This window comes from Hypomesus transpacificus, chromosome 8, assembly GCF_021917145.1.
Source record: "Hypomesus transpacificus isolate Combined female chromosome 8, fHypTra1, whole genome shotgun sequence".
NCBI lineage: Eukaryota > Metazoa > Chordata > Actinopteri > Osmeriformes > Osmeridae > Hypomesus > Hypomesus transpacificus.
In genome coordinates, this window is record NC_061067.1 from 7,244,089 (window position 1) to 7,270,412 (window position 26,324).

Here is a 26,324-nt window from a genome sequence, read left to right on the forward strand (position 1 = left end):
GTTTTTTGCCCTATACATTTTTTGGGTGTCATTTCTGTGCATTATGAAAACAGGTCTTGTATCCAGGCCAGTATACAGTAATATAACAAAAACTGAAAGAGGCCACAATGTTTTATTTCGGCTTTTTTAATAGTTCACCAAAACACCTGCTTGTGTCGACCCAGACACAAAACAGTAACTACTACAGAAACTTGTACAGCACTGACAAACACACTGGCACAGGTATGGCGGCTTCTCCATCTCCCTCACAACAAGAACAGTCTGACTGCTGTAGGTAGGTGTTCCAACGATGAATCACACAAAACCAACCATGACTGACAGGCTGGACATTCAAGGACATTTCTCTCTTTCTGTCCCTCTCTTTCTCTCTCTTATTATCCAGAAGCAATACATTTTCAAATATCAGGCACATACTACATCTGTTAAACAAGGTTGTCAGCTACACAATGTTGGTGGGATGTTGCTGCAAAGGTTAAATATTGGCAGGGACCAATGATTGTAAAAATGTTGGGGGATGAGGAGTGAAAATGTGACAGTTAACCTTTTCAATCTAACATATACTGTGGAGGGTAGTTTGTTCTTTTTTATCCATTGTATCCAAGTCTAAAAGAATCCAAGTCTAAATTGTGATATAACATTGTTTAATAAATGGTGAGCACACACCATGAATATTTGAGAAAGATTGTACGTTCCTCTGACTGCCCATTTGTCAATAAAACCATGCCTTCTCTTTACCTACATTGGCCGGGTTTCCCAGATTCGTTAAGAATCTTAGTGTTAAGGGCTTCTTAACGAGTCTGGGAAACCCGGCCAATAGCAGTTTCCTCTACACACATATCAAGCAGCATCACATGCATTGCATCTTGACTTATAATCAGAACAAGGACTGCGTTCCTAAACATTCCATGTTATTTCCCTATAAAAGATCACAGGCTTACGACTAGCCAAGCCACAGAACCATGAGATAGAGGGCCGGTAACAGCAATGCAAGCCTGACTGGGTGTGTTATTGCTGTTCATCCTTCTTATCTATTTTCAGATGCAGACTCTACACTCTGTAGAACATTGGCACCATTCATTTTTGTGGAATTTTAATCCTGTTCCAATGTCGGTCAGCTACTATACTAGCACAAGGTAAATAGACCTGAAGCAGGTCCTGGTCACTAAATCCCTGGTGAACCAGAGGGTTGTACACCAGTTCATTACACCAGAGGTGTATGAATGTCTGCCATTCATCGCTCATCTCCTCCTCCTTCTCTTCTCTTCCTCCTCTCACATCCTCTTTGCAGACTGAGCACCATGACTGAGCAAGGGGGCATCATGGAGACAGGTCACACAAACATTTGAGGAGGGGGATGAGGAGGAGGGAGCTGGACGTGCCGTTGGACGGCGAGTGTGTTTGTTTACACAGCAACTAGGCAGGTTCATACCCCTAGCGAGCCCCACTCCAAATACACCAACACAAACAGCTTCTCTCCCCTTAAGAAGCATGGTGGACCATCAATGGCTACCAAGAAGCTACGACTCCTAAAAACCCTTCAGGAACATGGAGGATGATAGATCGCCAAATTAAGGGTCTGCCAGTCAACAAACCTAAAATGGAGTCTGTCATGTTGACAGCTTCCTCTATAAGTGCAGTGTCATAGTTCCTCACAGTCCCCCCAGGATTGGATGAAAAAGCCAGAGCATCACCCAGGCCAACATCAGCTCCAACAAACCACCCGCCATAAACACTGGTCTAAGACCAAGCTTCTAACACTAACAGATTAGAACATGGAAACAAAGAAGAACAGGAAATCAAATACAAGGAAATACAATCATTCTGTAAATAGGCTATACAAAAGAGTTCACCCTGTTTGCTTGTACTGTACACAAAAATTGCTTTAAAACAGTAAAGAGATGGTCTTTTTTTTCAGCCTTTTTGTTATATTTTTTTACCACGGCGTGGAAAGAGAATAAGATGATAGCCGTGGTTTAAAAAAAGCTGATAAATCACTGCAGTTCATCTTTAAGTAAAACCCTACAGGGTTCGACCACTCCCGACAACGCCCCCCCCCCCCAATTTCACACAATCTCACACCCAGCTGATGTAATGTAGATCAAAGACTGTATGGAGATTAAGCGAATCGATGGAGAGTGGGCGATATGTCTGACCTGGACAGAGCGAGAAGGTCCTTCGTTAAAAGTAATGTCAGGATATTCTCTCCAAGAGGCTGGTTGATTAACATGTCAGTTACACATCTCTAGTCCAGTGTGTGTGGGTGTATGTGTGTGTGTCGACCAAAAAACTGTGCTTTCCATCTGAAGATAGGCTGGATAACTTTATACAGTGTGACATAGAATACACAATTCATCCCTGTTTTTTGTTTAAGGAAACATTGCCACATACTGACATAAACTACATGACTTATTGTCAAAAAGGTAGCATTCTTTTTCAGCAAGAAAGTGGGACCGGTATTGATTTGGGAATCCCTCCCGTGGATAAGACTTGGCTACAAGTTGACTGTTACATAGTTAAACACTGCAGCACCAGAGAACAGAAAGCAGTCCAAAACACTCGATATTGCAACTCCAGCTGGAGACACTGATGGTACGGAGTCAGTACAACTGACACTTAGCTAAAACAACATCGCAACTGATGGAAATCTACTGACCACAGAAAACAGGCCAACTAGCAAATATGAAGGTGTCTCTGTGTGTTTAGATTAGTAGATTAGGCTGGGCAGAACCTGGTTCGTTTGGACCAGGGAATTAACCTGTTCATAATGTATAATGTACTGTATAGTGCCTGTGTGTGGGTGTGTGTCTCTATGTGTCTGTCCAGCATCCTCTCAATCCACAGAATTTCAAGCATGTTTGTCGTTCTTTCCCCCCCCCCCATTGTTTGTCTCTTTTTCTCTCTCCCTCAATCTGTTCCATCCATGATGTCTTCAAACAGCCATGATGAGTGTTTAGTCCTGTCCCCAGTGTGGTTCCAGGGACCAAGGAGGAGGGGCGGACTTCTGGGGGAGTCTTTGTTGGGTTGGGGAGGGGTGGGTAGGTGGGGTGGGCGTGGGTGGAGGAGGTGGGGGGGGTCGGGGGCTTGGCCGGGGCTGTGGCGCTCAGCCGCAGGAGATGACCGTGAAGCGCTTAGAGATGCAGGACATGTTGTGCAGCACGATCCCCAGCAGGAAGAGCAGCACGCACGCCACCAGGATCACCGTGCACACGCCCGACCACGTGGAGCCCTTCCCCCCGCCCACGCCGCCGCCGCCGCCCCTCCGCTCGCCCTCCCCGACCTCCAGCCCCACCCCCACCCCGTCCAGGTCCAGGTCCATGCCCAGGGACAGCGGCTGCTGCTCGGGCACTGCCACCATCGTCATGCCCTTCTGCCCAGCTCCTGCTCCGGGGAGGAAGCGGCAGCCCAGGTCGCCCGGGAGACCCAGCGCCCGCTCCTTGGCGAGGGGGAGGGGCAGCATGTAGCAGCCGTTGCTGGGGAGGCGGATGAACACGGGCGTGTGCTCGGAGGCGTGCGGGATGGCGATGACGGTGATGATGTCGGGGTCGTCCGGGAGCTGGGAGACGGAGAGGCCGGCGGGGAGCCTGGTGACGCCGCGGCACCACGGGCAGCGGATCTCCTTCTGGCTGCTCCTCATCTGGGTCAGGCACACAGAGCAGCAGGTGTGTCTGCAGTCCAGCAGCTTGGGCCTCCTCCTGGGGCTGTAGTAGTTGAAACAGATCTGGCACTCCAAGATCGAGTCCTGAGAGAGAGTCTCCATGTTCAGGGGAGACCTGTCCTTTTTAATGCGGCAAATTCACAAAGGTCACCAGCTGTTTTGAGGTTGTAGTTCCCTGGCACAAATCAGCTGGCCGCTAGTAGCCAACCGCCGCTCGGCTGGACCACATGAGTCAGGTGACAGATGGGGAGATTGTGATCGGCGCGATGCTGGCCGGCGTCGTCCCTCTGCCTGCTCTCACGGCTCCGGTGTGATGTCACTGCCGAGTCACTGTCCCCGGGGGAATCATCTGTGGAGAGGGAGAGAGGACAGCGTTATGGAGATGACTAGGGCACAGGCACCCAAGTGGGCATCAACACTGAGACAGACAGAGGAGTAGACTGAACGGACATGGCTGAGAGGCAGACTGGGTGTCTGTGTGTGTGTGTCTGTGTGTCTGTGTGTGTGTCTGTGTGTGTGTGTCTGTGTGTCTGTGTGTGTGCTCCCTCATCGCCCAGTTTGGGCCATTCACACAGATTAGTCAAAGCTGCCCCGCCCCGATTGGCACACAGCCACATCAGCAGGAATCTAGTAGCACTCATACTCATCATGATATCCACACACACACACACACACACACACACCCTTGAGAGTGCCACACACACACACCCACCCAGAATGCACCTCACACAAAACAAACACACAAGACAGTGCAAATCTCATTACACATAAGACTTACGCACAACAAACAAGGAGAACACCAGACCCAGGGCACACGCACAGGGGTGCGGGAGACAGGAAGTTGTCATAACACACATAATGGGAAGGGACATCATTACGTGAGACAAAGAAGTCATGACATAGCAGGAGGACCCATGGGAGCTGGGGGGGGCCTTGATCATGGCTCTGACAACACTGGGACAGATAACCCACAGGCCCCTTACACAGCTAATTCCTCTTCATCATCCTAACATATCCAGTGGCTGTGTGTAAAAGTCACGAATGTGACCCCCTCCCCCCCTTCTCCTTGTGTAATTGCGTCTGCGATGTTGATCCAAGGAGAAGACACATTTACAGATGATTAAGCTCTGTCAAAATATTGCGGTGGGATACGAGGAGGCTGGGGAGCAGAGCGGACTTTCGTCTGGGTTGTTTCGCAACATTTAGGAAGTGTGAAAACAGGAGTCGGTATCTAGGCGAAGCAATCTTTTTTTCACCTCCTCACCTGCACTCCCCCCGGAGGCATCACTGTGGGTAGGTGTGTGAGAGAGAGAGAGACAGAGAGAGAGAGAGAGATAGACAGAGAGAGAGAGAGATAGACAGAGAGAGAGAGAATATGCAGTAGGCAGTGAAACAACCTATTTGAAGGTGACCGTTAACTAAAAGAAAAACGATTGGAGATATGGCAGTTATCAAAATGAGATCACGTCAAGCTAAACTCTCATCTCAGCCCCTGACAGCAAATCCACAAATGTAATAGACTTGTTGGCACCAAGGCAGGGAAGTCTGTGTGATATACTGTAGCTTACCCAAGTCTACTAAATCCACAGCACTTAAACTTACTGAACCTATTAGCTCTCCCTTGTCTGACACAGTAACTTGCTCTCACACTCACCCCTGGGGTCGGAACCCATCTTCCTCTGCAGGGTCCGGAGGCAATACCCCCCCCCCCCCCTCATAATCCCCCCCTTGCATATTCTCTCTCCTCTTTGTCTGAGCTAGTTTCTGCATCCCAATATCACGTCAAAGTCAAGCAAAGTGCACATAAATACCAGTCATTCATGGGAAGGAGAGAGGGAGAAGAGAGGGAAAGAGTATGGGAGAGTGTGTGAGTGGGGGGGTTGGAGGACGGAAAAAAGAGACGAGAAGAGAGGAGAGAGACCTGCCCTTGAGGGGGTAAGACAAGCGCGGGTATTACTGAATCCCCTTCCTGCAGATAAGGATTAGCTTTGATCTGACATAAATGCTTTGTGGCTCGATATTCCCATACACCCATACACACTGCCTCCCTCTCCCTCTCCCTCTCCCTCTATCTCTCTCTCCCTCTCCCTCTCCCTCTCCCTCTCCCTCTCCCTCTCCCTCTCCCTCTCCCTCTCCCTCTCCCTCTCCCTCTCCCTCTCCCTTCATTCTTCACTCTCTCCCCGTTCCTTACTCTCAGAAAAAAGTATCTCTGAGCAGCTTTCTGGTGATTCATCCTACAGTACTCATCTCCAGGTGACTTTCTCAACTCACCAGTTCTCCTCCTCTGTCTCTCCGCTCATTCGTCCTTGGTTTATCAGGGCTGCTCACTAGCATCATATACAGCGCATTGAGGTTCAAACAATCTATCAGGATCTAACGAAATCGAATGCACAGCATCTCCCCCCCCCTTCCTCAAATCAGGAAGTGAGTGAATTGCAGGTTCACTCTCCCCTGTGTGCTTGAACAGAGGCCAAGGATGCTCCGGTAACTCTTAACAATATGATTCATCGTAACAGAGCCGTAACCAGGGCAACCTGCCTTGGCGACGTTTCGCTCTGTGACCCATTTTTACACCCCAGCTCACCTTCACTGGGTCAGACCATACAAATATCAAAGAAGTGGGGCACAGGAAAAGAAATTGGAGCTTTCAAATTCGACTACATTCACAACCATACAAAAAGAAGTCACAGAGTTATTAAAGACAGACATCCAATCAAATCCAGTCTTGTTTGTAGAACTCTTTTGAATACTTCACAAAGGGCTTTTAACACACACACTCAATGGAATAAAAAGGGTATTCATCCTAACAGACATCACCTTAAAATTGCCTGTATAGTGTAAATACACACATACATTCATATCACAACCAACTGGTTCAAACAAGTCTGAGGTGAAGGTGGTAGTTGGAGAGAGATGGCATGGATAAGTGAAAACAAAGCAGGTCATTTCAGGCCCACTATCTACCAAACCTGAGGACAAAAAGGACACATTTTAACCCAACATCCACCCAACACAACCACAGAGTCAGAGCACCACTTTGACGTGAAACATTTCTGTGGCCCCCCCCCCCCCAAAAAAAAAACAAAACATATAAGACACAGAGACGACGGCTTACAAAAATTCGCTCTGGTCTTTTCCTTCCTGCGTTGATTAAAATGCTGGCACAGGATCAACATCTGTTCTACAGTGGAAATGTGGTGGTGGGGAGTTCACATTACATGGTGTGGGGCGAGGACAAACCCTTGACTGGGCAGCCAAGTGCTTTTACACTGGGCGTTAATCATGCTACTGCACAAGTCATCTGCATCAGACTCCATTTTTCATATACTGTACGATGCAAGGGAACTTACTGAGCTGGGGGACATGTGCCCTTGAGAGAAGTGTGTGTCCTTGATGCGAGTGTGTACATGTGTGTAGGGGTGTGTGTGCGCGTGTGTCTGAACTGTTACGTATGTGTCCCAGAGGTGGGAATGTGTGTGTCTGAACTTTATGTGTCCCAGTGATGGGAAAGTGTGTGTGTGTGTGTGTGTGTGTGTGTGTGTCGCCCAGGACAGATGGAATCCCTGATAGAGCCTGGTGCAGCAGACCGCTGCAGGACACATTATGGCAATTTCCAGCTTGAGGAGCAAGTCCCCATCAGTAGCACTAAGAGAGCTGCCAACACTGCTATATGGGCTAGGGGCCGCACAGCCGTGCCAGCGTGACCACCACACACACACACACACACACACGCACACAGTGATACCTCTGGGACAGACTGTGACCTCGGGCTGGGAGGTGAGGTTCTGGGGTGAGACTGTGAAGGGGATGCCTGGGTACTTTCAGTGTCCAGAGCCAGACTTGGAGCGTAGCTACCGTTGCTCCTTCCGTATCAAACAAGTTCAGAGAGAGATCGCTCCAGACACGACTCGAGCCTTCCACCCACCACGGAACACCACCGCAGTGGAATTTCCTCCGCAGCCGTTCCCCCCCACACATCTCGCTCTCTGTCTCCTTTTGTCTTGACCACGGGGGTTATCTGAGTTGCGCATGCCCTCAGATAACTATCACATGTCCTTCAGTGGCTAATGGGCGGGACGGGCCCAAACATATCGCGTGGAAACCCCCTTGAAATCTCAATCAGGATGTTTGTTGCAATGATACTCTCGATACCGCCCCCCCCCCTCCCCCTCCCCCTCCACCCACGCCCACCTCCCCCTGCAGGCATACGAGCGCCTGTGTTTACCGGAGAGAGAGAGAGAGAGAGAGAGAGTGGTAGCACACTTTCTGAAGTCACACTCTTCCTTTTTCTCTTCGCTCGAAGGCAAAGGCACTAGGTTTATTTCAGTGCAACAAAAATAAGCTGGATCTTATCCCGGCGCTTTCATGGTATTTAAAAAAAAATCCCCCTGCTTGGACGTTTGCCATGTATCACACATAATGCAGATGTTTCTATATCTATGTTGCCTGAGCAAAATACAAAATATACTTCATATACATATATATATAAATATATTTTCTCATCCCAGGATACAACCCACAAGAACATATGTTCCATATAAAAAGAATAAAACAGAACAGTTGAAACTACAGGAGAGAAAAGGATAAACATTGTCATTAGCAAAGTATTTTTATGTTCCTGTGCTCAGTAGATGAAAGCCAGTGGACTGAGGTTGATGAGGACCAGAATGATCTCCAATAAAACAAGATGAAAGAGAAAAAAGGAGTGATGTCAACCTGACATTTTATTTCAATTGGCAATTAAAGAGCGGGGAAAGATAGGTGCCACGCGATAGAGTCAACCAAAACGAGTCTGTCACATGACACAACATGGAAAACACACCATAGAAATCCAGTCTAACAAAAGCCATTCCCAATGCAAATGACAGTTTATGAAACGTTAACATTTTCTGTACAGAACTGCCACATCCATGATTCCACTTTGGTTTTAACACAATTGGTTTTATATTCAATTAACAATCGTAAATATGATTTAACAGTAACCACGGCCGCTGACTCAGGCTCCAGCAGAGCCTGTGTGGAACTCACATTTAGACCCCAGTGCATCTGTCCTACTGTTAGCTGGCTCCAGCTCCCATACTGCAGCCCACCAGGCCCTGAGCACTCACAGACCCCCTCTCTCTGACTGAGAATGAGATCATTCACACTCCAACAGGCAACACAGCAGGAGTGAGCAGTCTCTGTGTGAGCGTGTCTGTGTGTGTGTGTGTGTGTGGGGGGGGGGGGGGGTGCACACTCTTTGTGTGCACACCTACACACAGCCCACACACTCCATCTTATCCAAAGCTCCGTGGTACTGCGTCAAGAGATGAGTACTTGAACTAGATGTTGAGGCATTGATCTTCCCCTTTCTCTGATCTGCAGTCTATTAGACAGTCATCAGGCGCCACCTCGGTGCTTGTTTACTTTGCACATGCACAGCATTGAGCGCCGTGACCACAGGCAGTGTTTTCTTCGCCGTCAAACTGATGATATCTGGATATAGAGAGGGGCAATTTCACTCAGAGCTCCGAGACAAGAGCTGTCTCCTGGCTTGAGTGTTGTCAGAACATTGCTGGAGGTTCTTGAAGGGGTGTGGGGGGTTGGCATTTTGGAGTTGCCCAGAAACTGTTTCCTGTCACCTTGTAACCAGCCTCGGAGTTGCTCTGGCAAACTCTAATCATGGGACGCCTGGGCGAACGAGACGTGAGAGGTGAACTGTCCCTCACCATTGTGGTCACACACGTACACAAAAACAACACAATGCTAGGCTATTTTTATGTAATAATTTCACTTCAAATCTACATTGTAAAAACAAAACACAACCTATTTCAAACCAGTTTTTAACTTCGGAAATCTTAATAAGCTTTAGCATCAAAACAGATTCCACTTTCCATATCAGTAGCTGTTGCAAGGCCAAAGTGGAAATACGATGAGGCCATAGACTTAAGTAAATGGTGGAGAAAAAAGAAAAAATCTCAGGTCACCAGTGGAGGGGAGGTCACCAGATGAGGAGTTCATTGGAGCAACACAAACAAAGGCTCTGGCAACATACAGTCCATAACCTCTATGCCTTGTTTGCTGCATACAGCTCCTTCAATAGTTCTAGAGGGACCATCCGTTGGCTTCATGACTAAACCGGGTGACTCATCAATCAACAATCAACCAGTTACAAAAGCATGCCCTGAAGAAGTCTTTATCTCGGATCGATCAGCGAACACAATGTGCCACAACCTTCGTCTACGACAAGAAAGAGCTCTCTGAAGATTTCAAAGATTGTCATCGATACTCAGTCAATAAACGGGTTCCATGATTTGCTCGGTAATTATCAATCAATGCAGGTTCCTAACAGTGAGTGGATTAGGGTTTGTTACTTTACTAAGGCCATCGTAGCGTGTCATAGTCTGTGGGCTTCAAGATACACTCTTGCACAGTTTCAGCTTTAGGTGTTATTGAAAGTCTTAAAGAAACTAAACATAAGCCTTTAGTATTTTGTCTTTAAAGCAAGTTGCAAAGTATTTTACAGTTAACCTCTGCTGAATAATAAAAAAATAATCAAATATATGTGAATTGTGTTCTAGTTCTTGCTCATATTTCCCCTCATCTCATGAAATACAAAATGCACTCAAAATTGGATATCACTTTGTTTCATTCTTTCCTCAAGGAGTGATTCCAGACAAGGAGACATATAGTACCACATACTGTACACATGGTTTTGGTTTCTACCACTTTATGATGATCAGAGTGATTGTGTCTCTTCTAGAGAAGATCTCTCTGGTAAAAGTGGGACACAACATAGAACGAATCAAAGGATTTTGTTCAGCCAGAATGTTCAGGCTGCTGTCATACCTTAGCGATAGCAGTGTTTGTCTGACTTTCACGCCCCCTCTCTCTCTCTTTCTCTCCATCCTTCTCTCTTGCTTCATTTCTTTGCCAAAAACGGTTGTGGGAGGTGAGTGGGAAAGGGACTGAAGGGGGGGCTCGTTTGATGCACGTCCAAGGAGAGAAATATTTCACTGAGAGGAGTGTCGGCACGGACACCTCGGGCGAGTGAAAACACAAACGGATCGATACAGTGATTGGTGCTGGGCCCAGGTCACAGGCCAAAGCCTGACAGACAGCGACGGAGACAAATCCATCAGGACGGATAAACTCGGACAGCCTTCTTTACCCGTAACATTTGGCACACATGCTCATGCTAAAACTTTGCAAACGCACGCTTTAACATGGACACCAAACGATTCCTTAAACCCACCCTCAACAGTCCTATAACTAATACCCGCTATCCCCTCACATGAAAGCCCACTTGTGAAAGCTACAGAAGCCACTGTGTTTTCCAGAGGGTAAAAAACATTTGAAGTGAAAAGAATATTGAGGACACATGGAAAAAAGACTCACTTTGATTCCTCTTCTTCTGAGGCCTTGGGCAATTATTTCCTTTTTACAGACAGCTATCAACAGTTTTCCTCCAATATGTGAGAAAACGTCCCCAGATGTTGCCAAATGTGCAGCCTTTGATACTCCATGTCTCATTCCTGCCTGGCAAGCTCAAACTCTTGGAAACAAAATAAGCCATTTTCTCCACCTCCGGCAGGGGTTCAAGGGCCATGTGATGTTGAGTCATCGAACAACGAGGGAAAACGACAATGGGCACGCTACTTCAAAGACGGTGTATTCTGACAGATATGGGAGCAAATTGGGAGGGTATTACCAACCCAAATGACCCTGAGTTATTGCACTGTGTTTGCAGCAGTTAGGAGTGAGGTAACAGCAAGCCAAGCTGCATCCCGCATCTGTCATTTTCATGGGGGATGAAAGGGAAACCATTTTTTCAGCATCACTGTGAGATCCTGTGTGTCATGTCTAAAATATACAATAAATTGGAGAATGAATCAAACGGTGACATTTGAAAAAAGGTAGATAGCAGAGAAGGAGAGAGCTTGTAAAAGAAGTAGTAGCAATTTGGCTGTATTCAAGTGGGATGCGGGGCTGTCGGCGTGCGCGAAGGCACAGTGAGGCTGCTGTTGGTGTTGTTCATTATAGGAGGCTGTCAGGGAGTCCTGCTGCTGATCTGGGAGGCACCGAGGCCGTCTGAGGCCAAGCTTGTTTCATCGCCCACTCAGCGTCAACATATGGGTCTGTCTGACAGCTACACACACACACACACACTGGGAGAGCAGCGGATGATAGGTCTCATTATTAGATCTAACTGAATAGGCTATTCATGTCTTTTTTATCTCTTCTGTAGCATTCTTCCTCTCTATCCCTCTTTCTCTCCACACTGTATCGCCACACAGGTTCTCGCCTTGGGAAATCGGAGAAGGGAAAAAACATCAAAATGTCAACCACAAAAACATACACACACACACACAGATATGTCTGACCTTAATATATATCCTGTCTGTCTCCTGGGAGACCTGTGAAAGGCCAAATGTGTTCAAACAAATATTGCCTTTACTGCATACAATACTAACATGCTTCACCATGTAGAGTTTACAATGGCCCAGTTCAACTTTCCAGATTTACTGTCTTGCACAGCTTCCCTATTGACAACCTGGTTTCGCTAAGCATGAGTGAATGAGCTGTGCTCATGCTGACTGTCAAAGCATACATTGATAAGTGGCTTCCAGAACACTACACTACCACTGCAACCAAGTATCCCCCCTACTACACACACACACACACACACTCCAGGTCATGGAGTTGGCTATGTGTTCTCTACTCCTTAGTCTGCAGGGTAGTCGTCTGTACCCTGACTGCAAGAGGATTAAACATATCAATAGGAAAAAAAATATATCAATATAATATAAATACAGATATAGCTATATATTGATATATATATACACACACACACAATAAAACATATCCATGTGTTTTTCTTGGAATGAAGTTTATCCGTCTCTGCAGTTTGGCACACAGGCCTTGGTGTTTGAATCACTCGTGCTATTGCTGCACCCAGGCAGACCTTGGAAGAGCTGAACTGACAATAACATACAATGAATTCTCTGAAGAGGAGCGTGGCATTTCCCCTCGAGAACACGACGGGCGGCATCGCGCTTGGAATTTCTGCAGTGTCTTATTGTTAGCCAATTACACATTCATATACAGAGTCTTTAGGGACTGATAGTGTGTGTGTGTGTGTCGCATAGTGATTATGATATGTACTGACTGGTGTGTGTGTGTCCAGTACACACTGACGGGTGTGTGTGTTGTCTGACAGGGTACCATATATTAGAACAAACAGAGATTTGTTTTTGTTTTTGCGGTCACATATTTCTGTGCCCATTTTGAGTTGTTTTTTAAGGAAAGTGTTAAGTCTACAGGGCTGCTTTCGTTTTTCACCAAAGTCCTTAAACGAAGCCTTGAGTATGGTAAAAGGAAGTCAACAAGATTATGAGCTATACAGAGGCCCCGAAAAGAAGCTATTCAATGAGAAGGGCACCCAATGAGCTGGCCCTGCTGCGAACACACACTTACGGAGCAATCAAGTGACTGACACACACATACGATGAACGAGGTATCAATACGGGAACCGCACATTCAGCGAGAGATGTTAGAGCTTAATGTGAAACGTGCACACGCACACACACAAATACTCAGACGCTTGCAAAAAGGAGCATTATCCTTGTTATGTAGGCGATATCACACCTGGTCAACAATAGATGAACAGACAGACGATGAAAGAGAAAGGAGAGGACAAAGAGAGAGACAGAGAGCAAGTAGAGGGAGGTGGGGGGAGGGAAGAAGGGGGGGGGGGGCAACGGAGAGCGGGGTCTGCAGACCACACCAGCACTCCCAAGTCATAAATCAGAGGTTCGGCCGGAGGTGCGAGCGTCGTGGCGTGCCCTCACTGTCGGAGCAGAGTCAGGCGGCGGGCGCGTTTCAATCACCGTGCCAACACAGCGAGCTGACAGCATCAAAACAGGACGCCCCGCTCAAGGATTGCGGCTGAACAGAGTGAGATATGGGGCACCGGGGGAAAAGACCATAGATCAAGCTTTGTAGAGGCAGACAGAGATAGATACAGAAGGAGAGGGACAGAGCAGGTGAGAGAACTCGGTGCGGGGGGAGGGGGGGGGTTAGGGTTAAGAGGAATGTGAAAAGCGAAGCTTGCTATTCTGTCATACTGAGGCAGGAGGGGGGATCTCAGTCAAGGTTTGTGACGATGAGAGCCTTAACACCTCGCGCCACACACGCACACGCGCTCAAGACTCATGAATATCCTTCCAGACACTCCGCTCCATCTCTCTCCCTCTCTCTCTCATCTCATCATTTTTCTGTCACTCCTCTGGCCCTTTGCCCTCTCCGTCTTGTCCTTCTGCGGCGCACGGAGAAACCTCTCCAATCCTCCTCTCACACACCTCCCACCCCCTGTCGTCTTCCACCACCTCCGGAGCGTACAGCCCTGACAAACCCTCCCCAACCTCAGTCGGTTCTGCAGGATATTCATCTATCAGAGGCACGGAAATAAAGAAGAGGGCAAGAAAGAGGGCAGAGAGAGATGGAAAACGAGAAAAGCGACAGACAATGAGACGGAGGCAGGAAATGAAGAGAAAGGTGTATGCTTGTCCGCTCCATCACAGGCTCTGGGCCACACAGCACGTTGGCAGATTTTCAGCAGGCGTTTGGGCAGAAACGAGAAAGATTTGGGCTCAGTCCCCCCCCTCCCTCTCACACTGATTGGTCTTGTGAGCTGGCGTTCTGAGTTTTCCCAAAGAAAGCACACCCAGGATATAGGGTGTAGTTGGGTTGTCAGAGTTACTAATAAGGCTAATGAAACAACGGTTTGTAGCTGTCAAGTTCGAAAGAAAACGTTATTTGCAAGATTGTTGATGCGGGGGAATCAAATAAAGGTCAGAGGAGGATATGTTTGTTTAGGTGAACGGACAGTGTATGTGTAACTGACGTGTCCTCCTGAATGAGAAAATCTGAAAGCATTTTAGGGGACCTACGATTTCAGCACCCAAGCAGTGTCACCCCCAGTGAAACCAGCGCTCCCACAGTGTCAAATTGAATGAGACACCGTGTGTTAGGGCATGCTGTTTGTTATCAAGGATGGACAGGCAGTGCCTGGATTGAGGAAACTGAGGTGGAGAAAACCAGGAGCGCTCAGGATAACTACCCACGGCAAAAAGACATCAACATGGACACCCAGTTATCAGGTTGCCATGACACCCCCAGCGTCAGCGTCATCATTTTGGGTCCCATCACCATGGTGCTTTTGTACCTACCAGGAAGGAATTCATGTTTCCTAAACAAATTAGCCGTCTTGAAACTGCTGAGGCCCAAATCCTCTAATTGCATTAGGTTAAAAGCGAATTAGGGGTCCGACTCTGCCTTGTGTAATAACTAATACACATCAAAATGTCTCCCACCCCTCCTCCTCCTCCTCCTCCTGTCCCCCTCCATCATCCGTTCGGATCGTTTAAACCGGGCATTGGTTCCCGGGGGAGACGGAGAGAAATGTCAGGACAAGGCGGACGCAGCATATCTGCCGTTCCTGGCCTTTTTGCTTCTCCTTCATTTGCTCTCCCACTTTTTTTGCTCCTCAGCCACCCCCACCCCCCCCCCCCCCCTTCTCTTTCTCTCTGTCTTCCTCTGTCGTTCATTTTCATAGGCGCCATCTGCTTTCCTTCTTTTTCATCCTAACATCTACGTTGTTTGTTATGAAGGCGGCTCTGCCGTCCTCTCTGAAATGACCTGGCAGGGAGAGGACAGAGGAAGTCTCACTCCTGGGCCATTCTTTGTACCCCCTCCCCCCCACACATCAAAGAGGGATGCTACAATCTATCATTAAAGAAAATGCTTCTAGTTAAATCTTCATCATGACATTTTGTCATTTAGCAGACGCGGTGAGGCATTGCTGCAAGCAGATCATAGATTGATAAATCAAAATACATTTATTTTTACTTGATAGCCAATCGATGATCAACAATCATTACCAGGGCAGAATGTTCACATCAGCGCATCCCTTGAAACCACAGCCGTGAGTGACCACAGTCACATCTATCAGGAACTTCCTGCAGGAACTTCACTGCCTCGTCGTCACGCTCACCTGTTCCACTGCGGAGGTAGAGAATGGGTGGCTGAAATTGGGACAACACATTGTACAGGCAAGTCTAATTGTTTATCTCCAAACCATTACAGCGGCTGTCTGGGCTCTAAGGCAATTCATTACTGAATTACACCACGCTGGTGCACTGTGAATGCAATAGGCCCTGGGGGGAGGGTTCTCATTATCAGGTACACACTGTCCAACACAGGAGGAAGGAACGGAGGCTTTTAATAACATTTAGTATTCAGATTAAACTGTTGTACGCCGCCTGAAAGGCTAGAAGCCCAGGCTTCCTCTGCAGTAGGTATTAAGTTGCAATCTAATTAATTCAAATAGCGCAGCAAGGTTTGCATAGAGTAAAAACAAGCAACTCCGAAAAAAGCCTGGACCAGTTTGGTTTGGAGGACGGTGATAATCATTTCAACTGCAGTGCCTAGGGGCTCTAGACCACAGAGCAAGTGCTCTCTGTTGCCCTATTACAGTCCTGGTTGAATCTCTCACCCACATCAATATCCACAGAGGTACATGGTTGGAAGTCTGTGTGTAAGCAGGAGAGAGAAAGAGTGAGAATGGGGGAGGGTTTATTCAGACCACACCACATGCGACCATCCACCTTCCCTCTGGCAAGGTACTGGGCAAAACCGTAATCGCTACCATGGAGACACGGTGACTGGACACCTGATGTTTAGGATGCGAGGGAGAAAAGGAGAGAGAGAGAGAGATAGACACAGAGAGAGAGAGAGAGAGAGAGAGAGAGAGAGAGAGAGAGAGAGAGAGAGAGAGAGAGAGAGAGAGAGAGAAAGAGAGAGAAAAGGTAGAGCAATTGAAAGCTAATCAGAGGAAACCAAGCGTCTCCTAAAGGCAGTGTTTACACATTACAGGCCACAGTGTGAGGATGTGATGCCACTGAATGTACCATTGCTGCCGTGTCCTTAGCATCCATGACGACCCCTTCCATCCAATCCGTAGGCCTAAATCTGTGTATAAATAACCTTTTTCTTCTAATGAGCCACGAGTGTTCTGCACCTGAGATGGTTCCTTGTTGACCCTAACCCTGTGAGCAATGGTCAGATCCAGTAGGCTAATTGGGAAAAAGAACAGTCACCGCGTGAGTTTCAGCTCATGTCGCAATTCAACAAATCTGGAACCGAAAGGAGTCCAATGTTCACCACACAAGAGACTCTTTAAAAGCCTTGCCCTTCACACAAACAGTACAATGATTTACGGTGTGCACCCCCCAATAACCTGTGTGTCACATCCAAACACTAATGTGTGGCATATGGACAAGCTAACGGCTAGGTCTGTGTGGGGGGGAAAAAACACACAATATACCTAGAACCAGAACAGCATAATGGAACGCAAATTCAAAAAGAATCAAGGACAGAGTGCCTGCGGAGGATCGACGCACGCCTTTGGAGGATTAACAGACTCATTTTCTTGTTGCTTTCCGAAGAATCCATTTGAGATCTCTGACTGTTTGAGCAAGGCTTTTTTAATGAATGAAAGCAACTTCTTCTCTTTAGTCACTTCTCCCTGTCAGTGCACCTTGCGTTTTTTCTATTCCTTCTCTTCCTCTGCCTCTCTATCTCCACCCCTTTTCCTTCATTACCTTCCCCTCTCCTTCCCTCCAGTCCTTTCTCTCCTCATTGCTGTGCATTGTTGTGCATAGCCATGTCTAGCTGTGTCCTTGTGTGACCGAGGACGGGGGGAAAATTACCCAATCTCTATCCCGGCAGGGGTTTGTTGTGACTCTTCCACCCTGCAGACACAACACAGTGCAAAGAGATTTCAACAAACAGTCCCAGACAAGCTCCACAGAGGTCAAAAGGGGAGATTTCCCTGAGAACCCCCCCCCCTTGCCTTTCTTGCCTAAGTCCCACTCAACTGCAGAGGCTACTTCAACAGACCATTGCAGCGGGGCAACTCAAAGGAAATAGCTTTCAGATTCAAAGCCTCTTAATGAAATATCGAAGTTAAATTAGATGCCATGGTAAGGCAGCAAACGAAGAGGGATGCTAGCCTGTCTACTTACCTGACCAGCGAATAAAAGGCCATCTGAAGAATAAAACACAAATCGGCTAAAATACCAATTGGATGTATGTGACCTAAACAGCAACGATCCTGCATTCCCGTTAATGTCCTCATAACGTTTTCATGAAGAAGGACTTCACTGCTCGTGTCAATGTTCCCTTTAAAGGATGGAATGGATAGGGTTAAGTAGACAGACACAGATGTTGGTATAAGCGAAAGTAGGTCAGGATTCAGTCTGATGATGCGAACCACAGTGTCTGCACCAACACTCTGGGAGACAGCCCTGATTAAGCAGGGTAATCAAACAATCCCACTGAAATATGTCTATGCAGATTATGGTCCTAAAAAAAGTAGAAGACAGAATGGCTCTTGGATTTTGGCGATTTTTATAATCTCCTCTCATTTGATTTAATAACTTGCACGTAAAGAGACAAAAACTAAATGGCACAATGGCATCAACAGAGATTGCAGAGGCAAGCAAACCCCTGGGAGATATATCATCCAGCTAGCTTAAATCTATCAGCTACAGTTCATCAGTTGGTGAATCAAAGGTCAAAGGCCAAGCGAGGCGTCGTCTCACAAGTGCGTGGCTATGACATTGTCTGGGGTCTGCAGGGGTACATCATCGCTAGGTAGGTTTCTCAGAGCAGGTCCACCGTTCAGAAAGCTGTCACTATCCCCTGCATCTGGTACAACCAACATTCATCACGTTCCGTCTCTGACAACAGGATGGGAACACATTCATGATCTGCTCTCTTGTTGACACTAGGGATGGGCATAATTAATCGACGATCGATTATCGATCATTAAGAATTTCGTCGATGACATTATTTGTTCATCGATAAAACTAATGAGTGTTCCGTTGCATAGTTGAGTCTTGAAGGAATGCAATGGATTTCGCTATGTGGCAGGATTTAAACATTTTACCAAACAAAGCCAATGTTTAGAGAAAAAAAACGCCACAAGCCTACTCAGTTACGAGTTTCCATGTATTTCAAAAGTAAACATGAAGAGGTCACGGCGAAGTGTGGCGTGAGACCATTTTGACTTAAAAATTACTTTGTTCATTGCCAACACTGCAAAGCTAAGTATAAATACAACTCCTCCAAGACTCAAATGATGTAGCGTCACTGTGTCCAATCCCGACCGCTGTAAACTACTATTGTCCAAACCCGAACGGTGTTTGGACACCTAGTTTCCGGTCTTTTTGCCACCATTTTCTTTTGCAATCGCTAGCAAAGTGTAAGTAATATTATTTTAGGCATACCAAACAATCTACGTGTCAAATTTCATAAACATATATGGACGTTTACGTGTCTAAATAATTTAGGAAAGTTACATCGATGAGAGAAAGCCAAAAGACCGCTCGGGCGACGCTTTTTACTCTGACATGAGAAGAGTTCAAGAAATCATCCAGCAGGTTGTGGTAAACAGTCAAATTCAGATTTTATCGCATAGTTTGGAGATGTTGAAGCGTGATACCTTATTTTCCCCGTATATATTGACAGCATTATAGTCAGTTTGGTGACCCTGGATCAAGTTAATATCCTCTAAAAACAGCAGCAGCGAGTGTTTACTACGAGTATAAGTGCGGTCGGGTTTGGACAAGGGTAGCGCACGGCTAATTTACCGGCGCCAGGGTCTTTTTACCGGTGTTACGTCCCAACTGGTTCCCAATTCAACTGGTTCCCCAGCTGTGCGTGCACCTATCAGTCCGCCTCCATCACCAGATTCGTCACAAATTCGCAAACATATTACTGGTGATTTTCAAGTCGGATCTCATATTTGCTGCGGCAAATATGAAAGTAGGCCAATAGCCTACGTGCGCACTACATTAGGCTACCATTTGCGACAAAATAAATGGAGACAAAATAAAACATTTGCAGGCTCGCATGAATTTGTGATAGTAACGTAGTATTCGTTAAGTAACCCTAACAGGTAACCAGCTGTTTTGGGTGAACTCCAGTAGCCTAACCCCAAAAGATAGGTGGTTAATATGGCTATTGCCTCGGAACAACTCCAAGTGCGTGATGAGTAGCCTACATGTGTGGTGTCAGAAGGAGCTTTGATGTCGTGGTAAATACGGCTATTGCCTCGGAACAACCCCAAATACGTGATTAGTAGCCTACATTCGGGTAGTGTCTATGGGAACCAGTTGATTCAGAAGAAGCCAAATCAAAATGTTACCTGAAGGCCAACTTAGTTGACAAGTACGTAATCATATTGTTACATTGAGTAATATGTTTGCGAATTTGTGACGAATCTGGTGATGGAGGCGGACTGATAGGTGCACGCACAGCTGGGGAACCAGTTGAATTGGGAACCAGTTGGGACGTAACACCGGCTCTAGTAAAGGATAAGCTAACTCTAATTTTGTTTACAATATTTAGCTCGAAAGGTAAGAAGTTAAAGCTTAACGTGAAATCAGTAAATCAGCTGAAAACGTGATACGATTATTTTTATCAATATTTGAAGTGGCATTTTATCAGAATCTTAGCTAAAAACTGGTCGGGATTGGACACAGTGACGTTAGCTACCACTTGAAGAACGTAGCTACATCCGACCCTGGTTAGCGGCGGCGCATCCTTCTCTCTGTGTTAGAACGGAGGAGCTGCGATGCACAACGAGCAGAGACAATTACCCAACGGATCTGCAAGTCCATCGAGATGGATATGCTACCCTTAAGTATTATTGAGGGCAAAGGTTTTTATGAAGTTTTGTTAATTAGCCGGAAAAAAACTAGGGTCAGTTGTGTTTGAGCACCGGCTTCCAGCTGTCGGCTCTGCTTCTATGAGTTACAGAAATAGTTGTTCTTTTTGTAATACAGATCTCAATGTGGAAACACGTTGTTTTTTCTATTTTCACTGCATTTTGATATAGCCTATAAATAGTGAATATTAATATAAAAATGTTAATGATTAATCGAAAATCGATCGTTAATTCTCCCAACGATCGATTAAGACAATTTAGTCGAATGCCCATCCCTAGTTGACACCTCATCAAAAAATGACACATCAACCCTCCATGAACTGGAGATATTTCATAGTCAACGGCATTGTTGGAACATGATCTCATCAAGCCAGCAACGTAGCATTGACACCAGTTTGCACCAGTTTCCGCATTGTCTTCCTCGTCGTTAATCGTCCATAAACTGGCTGCTCCATCCATCTTCTTTGGATCATTTGATGAATAATGCTCCTCGAATGACAAATTAATGCCGTGTTCGAGGTAATGGCAATGATTATGCGATCACCCTCAACTTCAATCGATTTGGTGCTTTTTTTCTTTGTTTTACTTTGACTTCCCATGAAGGGCAACCGTGATGTGTATATGGGTAGAGGGGACTTTGTTCCCTCTATTTGAAATCAGACAAAAATATAAACCATTTGAGCCGTGGCACCTCCAAGGCCTGCCCCAATGTGACATGTGACCCAATGAGGCGTGCCATGGCCAGACTGCAGGGCCTCAAGACTCTAACCGAACAACACACACACAAAACATCTGGCGACTGTCTAACTAAAAAACAAACAGCACACATATAGACTGCAACTGTGTTCCGCACCCTACTTCATAGAACATTCAGAATTCACACCGATTGCCTATAGAGAACAGGAACAACACACACAAACACGCACACTACACTAGCCCCTCTTTAACTATGTCATTCTGTGAACCGAGCAATGGGCAGCAGTGCAATTTCTCACCTGTCAATCTCCTGAATGGTAACTGCAGTAAAACCCCCACAGTAGAATGATGCCACTTTAGTACTTCCAGTTGTCTTAATAAATTGCGGGGAAGTTTGGGGAAATTATTTCCCCCTGACAACGGATGCATTAGCCATGGCCATTAGTCAGCTTTTACATGTATCCAGGATTCTGAAATAACATTTATCAAAAGGAAAAAGGTGTCCAAAACAACAGGACCACCCAGGAGAAGATGATTGATCCAAATTGAAGGCATTTTTGCAGCGCGAGGTGAGCAAAAATACAAACCTCATTTGATGCTGAGCATCGGCATAGCCGCCTAGAATGCATTAAAGACTGTCATTAGGGATAGATGGCAAAGTCTGTAGGTGAACAGTATGCTGCTTGTAGCATGAAAAGCTCATTTTAGACAGCATGGCATAACTAATTGAATGTCAAGTACCAAAGGAACTAAAACACAAGCCCACCCACATCAGTTCACAAGCAATTGTGTCGAGCAGCACCAAGGAAATGCATGAAATAATACATCAAGTGACATGTGAGCAATCCCGTAAGGCCATCTTCGTTTTGTGGCCCAATTCTCAGAACAGAGGGTGACCTTGGCATGCCTTCATCTTGGACCTTCTAACATAAGTTGTTGTTTCTCTCAAATAAAATGTTCCTTCCTTTTTTTGCAGAGTAAGTAAATTCAACAGACCCATGTGAAACATATACATCATCGTCATTGAAGGTCACTTTGGGCATCACTACAAATTGTCAAAAAAAATCGAATAAGCACCCAAAATTGATTTATTACCTGCACTTTCTCACAGCAGGTGATTCAGAGAAGCATGATGAATCACAAGTCCACAGACCCATACATTCTTCAGGTGTGCGTTCAAATGTCATTGTGGTATGAGTTGCAATGCTATGGGGTTTCAAAGCAGAGAAGACCCCTAACTCTCGGAGGAGGGTGATTGAAGCCAGAAAAGAATGGCCTAATAGGCTGCATGTGCTCTTCTCTTACTAATCCCAAACTGAATCATGTCAAACAATTATAACCATCATAAAAGCACTTGAAAGCCAAGCACAGCGTGTGGTTCTGCATGCTCAAGAGGTGCAGTAGCTAAGTGCTTTGTGATGGCTGAGATCCAACCTGATTGCCTGTGGGTGATCTGCCAATAGCACAGCTGCCTGTAAAAAAATTAATAAAAACTGCTTCTCTTCTCTCCATTTACCACAGGTGGTGAAGACCACAGAGTTAGGCTTCTTTGTCTCACGCTTGTCTGGACAGGTCTCACAGAGTGGCTGTCACTCTCCGACTTCCTGATTCGTCCTCATAGCACCACACTTCAGCACCTAACCACTTCCTCTATTTCTGCTGTGGCTTTTCGAGTTTTGCAACTGCAGCATTCTGCTCTAGTTGCTTTTAGGCCAGTGACAGAAGGAGAAAACAACATGGGACCTTGTAGAAAGCCCTCTCCACTGCAGTCTGCTACGGCAATATTTTGTTCCAGCTCCAGCACATAACATCCCAGTGTGAGCCCGAAAGTAAGTTATTTTACAGTTGGTTGTTTCTTCTCTCCCTTTCAACTCCCTACATCCAGGAAATAACAAATGCTACTACTGCTACTGCAGCGACTTCCAGGGGCAGAATAGAATAAACCGCAAGATTGAAACACGTTTTTTTTACATTTCTCTTGCACAAATAAGGATGTACGGTCATATGTGGAGAAACAACCAAATAAACACCCAAAGTGAGGAGCTCGGCAACCTGACAGAACCAAATCAATATGGTAAACCTCCTGACACAAATTACCCCTGATTCGGCACAGGCCGCTTTCTCCCAACAGATGGGAGCCAATTAGCCACCTGACTCCAGAAAAACACTTGGGCAGCCGCGTGGAGCTAGGATGCAAATGAAGCAGGCCCAGGCCGATGTCTTGGGGGAGGAGAAATTAATGAGGGGGAAGGTGGAGATGGAGATGGTTTTGGAGATGGAGGGAAGTGGGCTGCAGGCAGGGCACGGAAGACAGAAAAGGGTGAGGAAGTGGGAAGAAAGATCCGAGGAGATGTTACACAATAAAGTCAACAAGTGAGCCTCATCATTCCAGCACGTCACTTTCAAATCAGTTAGAGCTACTTGACTTTAGAACACATTTTTTTCAACATAAGTTTTGATAAATTACGCCATCCGTTATTACTTACAGAGACACATCATATCATTTCATACATGAAAATGATATATATACACAGTACTCAACACCTAACCACTTTTTAAATTAGTATCTTAAGTGCCACTTGCAATTTAGTAGTAATTCAATTCCTATTTAGAATAGGTAGAACAATACATACAATTAGAACACTGAAATATGCAGGCCTATCCATTTATTTACCTGAAGAAAAGTCAGCAACGGTCAATTCTTGATCCCTGCATTTTAGATGGCAGCTCCAAAAGTGAATCAAACGCCTGTCAAAAAAACAGAGCCTCTGCCAATCTCATCCAGAAGAAAGCTCTAACCTTTACTGAAGCTACAATCACAGCCTTTAGACATCTGATTTCAAATATCTCAGTTCCCTCAAAAGCAAGGTAGAAAAAACTCTTAAATAAACTGCCAGAAAGCATTAAACTCCAGACGACAATTTCAAAGCCTCAGATCTGTCAAGAGCCCCCCCCCCCGCCTCCTCACTCTGTCTAAACTTAAGGACAATGTTTACTTCAATTTCCCCTCCAACTGTTCTCTAAAACAGAGTAGCATAGAATCCATCCAGGCACCAAGCACCTAATCACACAAATGAATGCTATAGTCAGTGACATCAAAGACACCACAGAGTTACTGCTTCATAATGATCATGTTTGTTAACCAGCAAACTGGTTTGTTAACAAGCATACCGTGTTACATCCATTCCTGGATTTGGCAAAGCCAAGATCATATGGGAGTGAGCTGTACGTAAATTTGAAAGACCAGGGGAAATATCACAGTTCAAATAAAACCATTAATGTCAGGTAATCCATACTGTAGATGGTTGTGGTTGTTCTGGTGTGTAGAAGGGTATCTTCATGGCCTCTCCTGATGGCTGGGGCTAAGAGTCCAGTCGCTCGCTACACTCACCCTTGAACTCGCGTGGGTCCCTGAGGCCAGTGTGTGTGAGAACCAAGTCACATCAGAAACTAAAGTCACTCATTGAAGTGTGCAACTAAGTTTAGTCATCGGCAAGACTTTCAGACTGATTCTGGGATGGAAATATTGTCTTTGCCTGTTTTTTGCATTGTGCGGTATTCAATGCAATGCTCCTGTATTCAATAAACGTGCTCATGGTTTGAAAAATGGCCAGCTGAAATTCAACCCTTAAAATGCGGGCTTTGCCATGCTCCTCTTGTAGAACATCTGGTCTGGTAAACAACCCTTTTGTTTTTCCTGTGCTTGTCACATCTGATTATTTCCAGAAGTCACTGCTGTCCTCGTTTCTAGGGTTCTTTATATAGCACTGCAAAAACTGACAATCATTTTATTTTATTTTACCAGAGTGATTGAGGTTACAAGTCATGTCTAAAGTCACAAAGACAAACTGAAATTATTTGAAAATCTGTCTATAAATAAAACCAATGAACACTAACATATTACATTCCATAACATACGTCCATAGATCAACATAGTGTATTTCCAATATGATGTCCTGTGAATGCAACCTTTACGCTCAAAAGGTGTTTGACAAAGAAAGTCACAACACTGTAAAAAAAAAAATATCCAAGGACATGGCACTGGGTGTTGTCATTACTTTACACACAGTGGTGGAGTTACAAACAGGATACGTTTCATTTTACTATGGAACAAAGGAAATGTTAAACCCGTCATAGGTAGAACAAATGCCCCACGTTGATAATGTAAGATGCAAACTCTTTATTGCCCATCTATTTCATGACCGGCTGTGGTCAGAGGAGACAAGTGGCGTGATAGTAGTTGGCTATTTTTCTGAACCTCGCAGGTAATTTATATGCTCAAATAAAAACTATATTATTTCAGACAGTGGACGTGTTGATACATAGGCTACCACATATCATAGCCTGTAACCGTTTATCACAAAATCTTATATCACCTCTGTTAAGAACCCAGTAAAAGAGAGACCGAACTGTCGACAGCATCGACTACTGTTTTTACCTAACCTAGGCTATATGTTTAATGTCTACAGTCATCGCAACTATGTATGTATATATAAACTTGTGTAAGGAATAGGCTATGCAAATGGAAACATTACCAATTGTTGAGTATGCATTAGTTGCTGTAGGCTACAAGGGCTTTTTAATGCTTTTAAACTGACATTCTGAACGCATAATAGAGATTTCCTGTAACATTTACAATGGACAGACAAAGCATGCAAGAGACTGATGGGGATCGCAACATTGTCCCACCTATACTAAAATGACTCTACGCACAACCCAAATATATGTGAATAAATGAACTTCTAAAATCAGTTCCCCAAACATTGTAATGACGAGTCAGTTTATAAATAAAATATCTCACCTCCTGGTATCGCAGAAATAGAAGCAATCCACATTCGATTTCACTGTTATTGTCTGCAACCCAGACTCTACGCCTCCGCGCACGCAAGTGTGGTGTGATAGCGAAATACTTGATCCGCGCGGTGCCTTGAGTATGAAAGGGCTGGCACAGACAGAAACTGTGTTTCTGTTTTTTACCTAGCTAACCAGCAAAATAAAGACCCTCCCACCGAACCACTCGCACCCTCGTTATATCTACCTCCCCATAACTGGATACGCCCGCTGATATCATACTTGCACCGTGGCATCAGAGCGCAGCGTTATCGCATCAAGATCGTTTGTGATAATAGCATTTTAACCTTACCCCCAGTCTGGGACAAAGACCCAAGGTGTACACAGGCGCCAGTGGGTGTCCCTGTC

At 45.7% G+C, this 26,324-nt stretch overlaps 1 protein-coding gene across 5 annotated transcripts; it reads right to left on the bottom strand.

Annotated features, from left to right (window-relative positions):
* Positions 1-819: 819 nt before the first annotated feature.
* LOC124470073 (E3 ubiquitin-protein ligase RNF152-like) lies at positions 820-26,324 on the bottom strand. 5 transcript variants are annotated; one of them, XM_047023768.1, is made up of 3 exons: positions 25,927-26,324; positions 15,577-15,697; positions 820-4,004 (listed from the first exon to the last, which is right to left on the bottom strand). In XM_047023768.1, the coding sequence occupies exon 3, from the start codon at positions 3,755-3,757 to the stop codon at positions 3,101-3,103; it is 657 nt and encodes a 218-aa protein (XP_046879724.1). In that variant the 5' UTR covers positions 3,758-4,004; positions 15,577-15,697; positions 25,927-26,324; the 3' UTR covers positions 820-3,100. The 5 variants fall into 5 exon arrangements, with proteins under 5 accessions (XP_046879724.1, XP_046879723.1, XP_046879726.1 ...); XM_047023767.1 differs by lacking the exon at positions 15,577-15,697; XM_047023770.1 differs by lacking the exons at positions 15,577-15,697; positions 25,927-26,324 and adding an exon at positions 23,800-24,064.

Bases quoted from the DNA above. Each gene is read 5' to 3' on its own strand.
- LOC124470073 (XM_047023767.1), bottom strand. From the start codon at position 3,757: ATGGAGACTCTCTCTCAGGACTCGATCTTGGAGTGCCAGATCTGTTTC.